This window comes from Columba livia, chromosome 2 (assembly GCF_036013475.1).
Source record: "Columba livia isolate bColLiv1 breed racing homer chromosome 2, bColLiv1.pat.W.v2, whole genome shotgun sequence".
NCBI lineage: Eukaryota > Metazoa > Chordata > Aves > Columbiformes > Columbidae > Columba > Columba livia.
In genome coordinates this window covers 21,306,908-21,316,468 of record NC_088603.1, presented here as the reverse complement: position 1 = coordinate 21,316,468, position 9,561 = coordinate 21,306,908, and the positions used below count along the sequence as shown (strand labels likewise).

The 9,561-nt window shown below is 35.0% G+C and overlaps 1 protein-coding gene across 1 annotated transcript in view; it reads left to right on the top strand.

The window, feature by feature from the left end:
• Window positions 1-6,334, top strand: part of MALRD1 (MAM and LDL receptor class A domain containing 1) — a 255,324-nt gene extending 248,990 nt beyond the window's left edge. The window contains exons 39-41 of the mRNA XM_013370091.3: window positions 118-193; window positions 1,844-1,900; window positions 2,633-6,334. Coding sequence (XP_013225545.2) covers window positions 118-193; window positions 1,844-1,900; window positions 2,633-2,761 — 262 coding nt within the window. The 3' untranslated portion in view covers window positions 2,762-6,334. The remainder of the gene's footprint in view (window positions 1-117; window positions 194-1,843; window positions 1,901-2,632) is intronic.
• Window positions 6,335-9,561: the final 3,227 nt, after the last annotated feature.

The following is a 9,561-nucleotide window of genomic DNA, read 5'->3' as shown; positions in this document are numbered from 1 at the left end:
GAAATATATTTAGCATAAATATTTTGACTCAAGTTTTTTCAGCCTAGAGCCATTTGGTTCTTTGCTAACCTGTGTGATATTGTGGGTGTTTTGTTGTTGATTGCTTGACTTTTCAAGGAAACTGGAGGAAACCACTAATGCTTCGTTTGCCAACCCATTGTATGCAGACTTTAGTTCATCTGGGAAAACAACGGTAAGTAGCAATAGCTTCTTCTATACATTCAGAAAAATATGAGGCTGTAATTCTCAAATATGTTTTTCATTAAAACAAGCAGTGTAATCCCTCACTGAATGTTATTTAATAAAACAAGAAAAAATACCACAGCACTCAGATCTGTTCCAGTGCATTTTCAAAACATAGGCAGATTTGAAATCAGTTCAGTTTTGAGAATATATTTTTTAGTTTTGAGTATTATAACTGACTGTGAGCTGCTCAATCTGAAAAAAAGTGTCTTTTGGATGAAATATTTAGTCAGATATATAGAAGAAAAAAAATATCACTGGGACTTGTCTCTTTTTGCTTCTGGAAAAAAAAAATACAAAGCAAACACCCAACAACAAAAAACCACCACTATCACCAAAATCACACAATGCATAATTCAGCACCCAGGTTGCCTTTACACATTTACTTAACTTTAATAAAATAGCTTATAACACTTCCCAATACTGTAAATGTGCATTACTATTCCCATCACTGTAAAATTCATCTTGACACTGAACAAACACTTGTTCATACATTTCCCTAATACTATTTGTTGATCATAATTAAGAGCAACAAAGAAGTCTGTAAATAAATGCATATGTAAAAGTGAACATAGTATAGCAAAAGATTTCAAGGTAAGATTTAATTATCAAATTAGAGTGCTAGATAAATTTTGTGTTTTACATTTAACAAGAGAAATATGATTGACTTAAAAGGCATCTGTATCTGCTACTTATCATTGAAAACAATACAGAAAAAGCATCTTGGAGGTAGAAAGAGAGAAAAAAAAAATGTTTAAAACACTCTTCCTGCCCTCATTTTTATACTATCCTTATTATCACTGAAAGAACCAGGCTTGGTTTGAAATAGAAAATAAAACTTCCTTGCCCTTTCCACAGTCAGTAATACAAGATTCCACTGTAGCTTTGAATAGGATTAACTATGACATGCCATTTACTTTCTATAAAAGGTTCCTTACACCTGATTTTAGAGACATTAGATCAAATTAATTCACTTACAGGTTGGGGTTTGTGAGAGCTCCAAGTTGGAAACATTCCCATCACGATCATGCCCAATTTATCAGGACATTTTTATTCTAGTTAAAATAGATTCCTGACAGTCTTCATTTAATAGCAAGTTGAAAAACAGAAGCACAGTGTCAAAAGAGACATTTTCATGGAAGACAGCCCCAGGCACTGTGATTGAAGTCCAGTGCTGTAGCAGATTTTCCTCTATTGTCTTTAAGATTGGGAAAATATGTGTTTTCACTAAATCTTCCCTTAAAAGGGAAAATAAGAGTTATGGGTTTTCTCTGAGTCTGATGAACCTTAAATCCAAACGGTGTATTACCAATGAAAAGATATGGTAAAACACAAGCAACAGCTCCCATCTCCAGCTGAATACCCACAAGTTACGCACTTGCAGGCATATACGAGTTTTGTAAAGAAAAACAATTCTTTCCAGACCTTTCTGAACACCAAAACCATGTGCACTTGCATTACCACACACTTGCCTATAATATTGCCTCACAGTTTTGGATTCATAGAGTGTGTTACTCAGACAGCCACATGGAAGGATATTTTTGGAATATTATTTGCAGCTCACTAAAAGTATTCTGAAGCAGTTTATTTCTTTTTATAGTCTCCTGTGCATGCCATCTCACCTACTGTTCAAATCAGTGTTTCCCCATGGCATGAGGTATGTAACCACATGTTTCTCTTCTAAAGTAGAATATGTTTTGAGCTATTAAATAAAATTCATTTACAGAGGAAAGGGAAAAAAGTCACTTAAAGTCAATGGTATATTGCTACTCATAATGTTAGCACCTCTGGAAATCTGAGAAAGACAACCAGAGTTGGATTGGCTGACAAGGACCTCATAATAGCAATTTCATTAATGTTGCTTACTGTAGCCACTTGTGACAACATACGGCAGCTCAACGCTCTCCAGTAAGGCCAATACTGAAGAAAATGTTTAGAACTGCAGAAGTCCTTACCTGAAGAGTTCACATGATCTCTCTTCTCACACACTCCTCATTCAAGAAAATTAAAACTGTTTGTTTAAGTTGCAATACCATGTACCAGAAATTTGTGACTCACTTCAATGACACTGTTGTACACAGATTCCCCCAAAATAATACTGTGTGTGTATTAGACCAAGAGCTCTGGACACAAGTAAAGGTGGGAACAGATTGGAAAGAAGCTTAAATGACTTGATCAGCTGTATGTATCAGATCAAGGTTTTGGTGGAGCTGTGTTAATTTTTATCAGCTGAAAATCTGTTCTAAAAAGTTCAGGAATTTTATAGTTTTCTTTGAACTTAATATCATATGTTAGTTTTGTAATGGATCTACAGCCATTAATCTGTCAGTTCTAACAAACGAATTTAATTACTTCATTTTTATATTTAATTATATGCTTTTTCTTTTAGCATCCTTTTAATGAAGATGCAAATGCTATTTCTTTTCCAAATCCCCTTTATGGTGAAGCATCTGAAGATATGGAAAAATTATGCAATTCCTTGAAAACAGACATAAAACAGGATCAATATTGCGTGTAATTATTTTTCTGAAGATTTGTTCTAAAATCCAACAGTATGTAGTGGTTCTACAGCATTTGCAATATGAATGAATAACTCTTCACAGAATAACTTTTCTATTACAATAATTATGTTCAGAAAGTAACTTTTTATTAAAAATGGAATCCATATACAAGTAAAACATACAGTCCGCTATAATTTCTCTTGGTGCAGAAAGGGATTGGTAACTATACTATGAATTCATTTTACATTTATACAGTTCAAATTCCAGTATGTTAATAAAATGTTTAAACAAATACAGATTCTGGAGTTTTGGGAATCATAATTTTATGACAATTATTTGGGAAATAATGACTTAAATATTTCTGTAATTTTGCATTGGAAAGGAACTTTAAATAGCTATTTTAGTGTTCAAAGGGACAGAAGCAAAAGAAAAGTCTTTGTATAATTAGAAACATATCAAGCTAAACCAAAGCTGGTCATGAATCATGGATTTTCGTATCAGTTCAGCACGTGGTTCATCAATGTGACATGCTGGTATGCACACTTATTTTAAAAAAAAATATCTTTATTGTTAACCTTGATAGCCTTATCTGACCAAATTCCCTTCTGATCAGCTCTACAGTGCTTACCACAGTACTAATGATAAATTTAGCTTAGTGGTTGACAGAGGGTGGAAACTAGCATGTTCAGGAAACCATATTTCTGCTGAATATGTTGGCCTCCCACACAGCTGAAACTTATGTTGTCCCATGCTTACATGAGAAAGACATTAGGGAGGAATTCTGGATTTCCTCCTGATTTTGAGGGTCATCCTCTGTGATAGAAGACATAGCTCGTAATAGTGTCTACACTTTAAATAACCTGACAATATGTCATCTTTCATAATGCTCACTTGAATTACACAGTGGTCAGTTTTAGCTTGAAGGTTTAAGTGTTCCTGCTGTGCTTGTGTTTTCCTCACTTACTGTATTTCTAGAGCCTACTTAATTTTAAACTTATTGGCAAGTTTCAAAGATACTGAACTCCTACAGATTTCATAAAAACAGACAACTTGATAATAGACAGTATCTCTGTTGATACCTTCATTTAGGGAAAGTTGAAATGCTTCAAATTCTGTAGACTTTTGTGACTCCAGGCAGAAGAGCACACCAAAACCTGGCTTCATTCCATCATGCATGGGACTGCTTGTTTTGTGTGTTGTTTAATATTTTCTTTCACCTTTTCTTAATAGCTTAACAGTCATGAATAGCTCTCTACCTGGGGCTACAGAACTACTTTTCGATTTAGGTTTTCTTAGCTGACTGGCATGTTGTTTGATAGGTAGCAGAAGTAACAAGGCATGATTCCCAAAGATGTTTGCTCATCATTCTTTCCATACTTTTCCAGAAATATGATCATAAATGCCTCTCTGCTGCATTGTAAAACCTAATATTTCTCCTCCCCATCTCTTCTGTAATCCACTGTAGTGTCCTCAGTTCTTCCCCAGGCTCTGTAGCCCACCCAAAAAACTGTGTCTCCTGAACTTGTTTCCCTGATGTTTCCCTAATACAAACTGAAAAAGCAGCATCAATCCCCACCTGGCCCAGAGTGACATGTGCTGACCAGCTGCTGTACATCTGGCTGGTTGGCAGTACAGGTAACAAAGTCACACTGCAATTTCTCCTCCTCTGTGCCCTGAATTCATACAGCTGTCTCCTGCCCCATGGCTGCTTTAACGAAGCCACTCAGAGTTTCACGTGTTTTGTACACACACCTGTTTTAAATGCTGAGCTTAGTTGGAAGTTACCAGATGTTATTCATGGAGGTTTTAAATAAGAAACTGTGACAGGAGGATCACACATGTTGTTTTCTTTCTGAAAGAAGATAAGCAAGACAGAAACATGGAATTTGCTTACTACAATTGTTAAGCTGAAACACAGAGATTACACTTGATCCAGCAAAGTGCCAAGTGCCTCCAATTCCTGAACTCTGGTATTTTGATAAATCTGTGTGAGGTGATTGATCTCCACATTATAAACAGGCATTGAACATTCCTACAAGGTCAAGCCCATATACTCAAATCCTAATTTATTCTGCAATAGACTAGCACTGCTTTCAGAATTTCATTAAACACTAAAATGCTGGTTATGCTATAGTCCTTACATCTCCCGTCATTGTGTCACACTATGTATAACGTATCTTTAAAAAACTACAATAATGAAAAAGATAAAATTAATAATGGTAGAATTTTATCACACTCTCCCTTATGAAACAAAACATATTCATTTTACTGTTAGCATTACTCATAATTTAATGTCCTAAATAGACGCATATGACTATAAAGAATTATTGTAAAGTAACTCAAAGAATATAATATTTCTCATCTGTAGCTATTTACTGAGAGAACTGTGACTCTTCTGGATTATCTCTGAAGCAAGACAAGCCTTTCACCAAAATAATTTTCCATTTTTATAATTGATAGAATGTTTTTAAACCAAGTGTTAACATTCAGACATTTTATTGAGCTGGTCAAGTATAAGGAAATGTTTATGCAACAGGACAAAGTCAGAAAAAGTTATCAGCTAGAGGAAAAGGTTAGTAGTCTACTTTTCCAATGAAAATGTGAGTCTCTGAGGCAAGTCAGCAAGACACACTCAATTGGGTTAAATGGGTTTAAAAGGAAGAAATAAGCACAAATTATTCACGGGAATTCTTTAATCTTGTGTGTAATTATGTGATCATTTCCATTTTACTGATCGTAACAGGAGGAAAAACTTAATTTGCACTAAGCACAATGACTAACACACAACTGTGGAGGGGGAAAAAAAAAAAAGTAAAAGTAATAATCTATTGCTTTAATATTTTCAGCATATTTTGAAAGTTTGGGCTGCCAAATCTAAATAATGTAACCGTAATTATATGTATTTTTTTTTTCCCCTCAAAAGAAAGCCATTTTCATTTTGATCTTCATTGTAGTCTTTAATTTTGAGTCCTACTTCTTCAAATCACTCATTTTTTTCAACCACTTCATGCAGGTCATAAAACAGTGTAATTCTCTGACAGGTGTTTTACAATATATATGGTATGTGAATCTGTAAGGATTTAGTCTGCATTATTACTGTTTTGGTATCTAAGGTTTAGAATAAAAGTGACTGAACAGGAAGGTATAGTTATGTCAGAAACATGCTGTATCAACAGAATTAACAACAATCTATTTGGTATTCACATGTTATCAAGAAATGGACGTTAATAAGCACTTAATTACAGTTGGTCTCTGATGAAACTCTGTATTAAAGCTACTTTAGTAGTTAAAGTATTCAACATGATTCAGGTAAAGTGTTGTTTCTTTTTGTAAAAAGGGGCTCTAAAATCTGCCCATTTTACTAGCTTTGTGAACCTTCTATTGAAGATCTGTCTCTCACATGCGACAGTTTTGAAAGGCAGCATTGACACATTTGGATTTACTCTCATTTTAATTTCCTGTTTATATGCCTTTGTATTTCACTTTAACTTTTCTACCAAACATGGGAAACCCTGTTCAGTTCAATTTCAACAAAACTGTCTTGGAATATATATGGGGAAGCACAGTGACAGGCAAGGGAGATAATTAATCTCAGTAAATGTTCAACATACTAAGGTACATAGGGACCAAGTTTTTAATTTTTACTATGTATCCTCTTTGTGGCCCATTTCCTACTTACAAATAAAAATCAAAGAATAAACTAACATGCTCCTTCTCTGAGTTCACTGCAAATTAGCCTAAGAAAATTCTTAAAGAATTTAACTGGAAGAGGAAAAAACAAAAACAAAAACAAAAACAAACTCAAAACAATTCAGACCAAAAATTCTGTTTTGCAATAGTAGTGGGAATTCTTCAAAAAAAAATTCCAGCAGAAAGCTGCTGCATAGAATGTTGCCTGTAAGTAGGGACATGTGGGCTCACTCCTTATATTTAGCTTGTCATCCTCCCATAAACAGCAATTAAATTCACTCATCACCTCATACATTCCTTCAAAACTCTCTAGAAATGAAACTAAAACATAAGTGGTACCTACTGCATACCATATACAGATCTCAGACTGATGTACAACTTTTTATCTGAATCTGAAAAGATAATTCACAAATATTATTATTTACATAGAGTCTTACAAAAGAAAATATAAAACCTCTCACTGAGAAGGTCAGATGGATAGCTTTGATGTCTTTGACCATGGTACTGATTAATCAAGTTGCACATACGTAGTTTTTTAAATTGTTAAGTCCACATTACATTCAGACACAAACTAATCACAAATCTATATACACGTACATATGCTAGCTGCCATGAGGAAAGGCAAGCAACACACACATATCTCTGTACTTCAGAGAGCCGTCTATGCTTTTGGCTGGACTTTTCTTTTCCTATGCCAATAGGCTGTTTACTTCAGCTTTCAATCTTTTGATCTTTTTCAGTCTTTCAATCTTCCTATCTGCCTTCTTATATTCTTCTTTCCTATCCTCGTGCACTGATCATGCAACCCTTCACTTATTCTCTCTCCCACATGAAAGGGAAATGGATTTTTGAACAAATATGCCATTTGTTTCAGTCGTGCTGGTTAGGTTATACTTATTTTCTACACTGCCTCTGAATTATATATTGGATTGAAAATTCCTTGGGGCTTTCCTGGTCCTCAGGCAATTCTACCTTGATTATCTTGAATAATGTCACCTGATATTCAAGAGTTTAAATTGCCTATATATCTTCTTGAAGTCAATGGGAACTGCATCCCTGGGAACCTCAAGGAATTCCAGACACACTAAGAAACTTTTATTTAGCAACGAAAATTTAGATTGAAAGTCCTAACTTCAGGCACCTTTGTTTCAGTGTTTTAAATAATCATTTATATTTTGCTTCATGCCAGTTCCATTGCCATTTCTCATAGAAGAGACACCGTTAGATCAAATCAGTTTCAGACAGTTCAAAACCGTGTTGTGGGAACTGTACCTAAAACATACCATGACAGACATTTTAAGCATTATTGTTCTTCTCCATTACCCTGTGCCATCCTGTGACACCACGAGTGGAACGAGTGTTGTGCGCTGCCTGATGGTTGAAAGAACACACCCCTGGGAAGCAATGCAGGGCACGTGGTGGCAGGGAAGAGTTTGTTTTAGACAAATAATGCTTTTCCTTCCAGCACACCACAAAGCAATTAACAGTGTAACAATAAGAAAGACAAGTTTGTTGTGGAGTTTTTGTTGTTTTAATTTGAATTTACAATATGATCAATACATTAATTTCCCCTTTCAAGTGACCTGGTTCTGGAGCTCACCTATCACTTTGATTTCTATCTGGTATCTTGGCATTTTGCTCTGCCTCAGATATTTGGAACAGTTACCTATAAACCAGCCATGCCTAGTTAACAAGATTAGGTGTAGTTTTTACCTCTTCTAGTCAATGGAAATCTTTGCCTTTGAGTCCCAGTAAAAAGCAGCATAGCATAGGGGAAAAGCAAACAACCTGCAGAATTGTGCAAAACAAGCAGTTCAGGAAGTACTGGCAAAGTGATAACCCAAGGAACATTGCCAATGGTGACATTTTTACATAGTTGTTCCACAAAGCTGGATGCATGCTTGGTGTTAAAGCACCATAAATAGTGACTACAGGCATTTCTTTGTCCAAAGATAACTACATAACATGATGAAGAATTTCCAATTCTGAGTAATTGTACAAGTATGTTCATAATCTATCAATATGGCATATGAAAGTGGTATTTTCTTTAGAACCACAGAAGATGTAGGGTTGTTTGTTTGTTTGTTTGTTTTTGTTAACTGGGTACACTGAAACCCTCCATAAGTTTTAATTTAGGAAGAAAAGGTGTACCCTGTCCAAAATAGTACACTTGTTAGTAGATTCTTCTTTCCTGAATAAAAAGCTCCTAGTTCACATGGATGAAAAGGACAAGTATACCTGCATTGTGACATTTACTCATTCTGGATATCTGAAATATCCCAATTCACTCTCTTTTGGGAGTAGATATCTGTGTATCTCAAATGCAGCTCCCATTGGAAAGCACCAGGTGACTTTGTGGAGAAATGTAGATAATAAAAGATTGTTTGGTTGCTGTTGGGAGAAACATTGTTTGCAGAGACAGGAATGAGGATAGATTGTTTTGGTTTTGTCTTTAACCTTTTAAAGTGGCCTAATCTCTGTTAAAATATGGCCCAAGGGTCAGCAGTGTTGCAGGGATCTATGATACTCTACTGCATAAAAATTTGCTTAATGAGTGTTATAACTAGTAAACTCAAATTTCTTGAGAAACATTTGAGAAAAGAGAAGAAATAGTCCACAGACTTGAGAGAAACTCTCTTTTGTTTAACCTTTTTTCTCTACTTGGCTTCAAGTTTCATGACACATTTTGACCTTAAGAATATGTGAATAGTGAGCTCATATTGGTATGTCTATTTTGCGTTATAAAATTATTGGCTACAGAACTGCAGTGTACCACAAAGATACATCACACCACTTTTCCATTTACATTATTTTAAAATAGTAAATACATTATGTAGGACTCAAGAACAGACTTGCGGGAGGAACTTGTACATCAGAAGAAAATATTCTGTCCTTCTCTGACACCCATGTAACACATTTAATACACTGCCAGCACTGTAAATCACACAGGCAGCCTTTTTTATTTAACAAAGAAGTATTGCTATTCTAGTAAAGCTGTACTTTTTTGACGATGGCACTTGCTACTTTATGCAGCAGTCAACAGAACTCTGTATCAAAATAGATCATTGCATAAGCAGAAAGCAAATGTGCAAGTTTTCAATTGCAAAACCACTTCAGCTGCAGTACA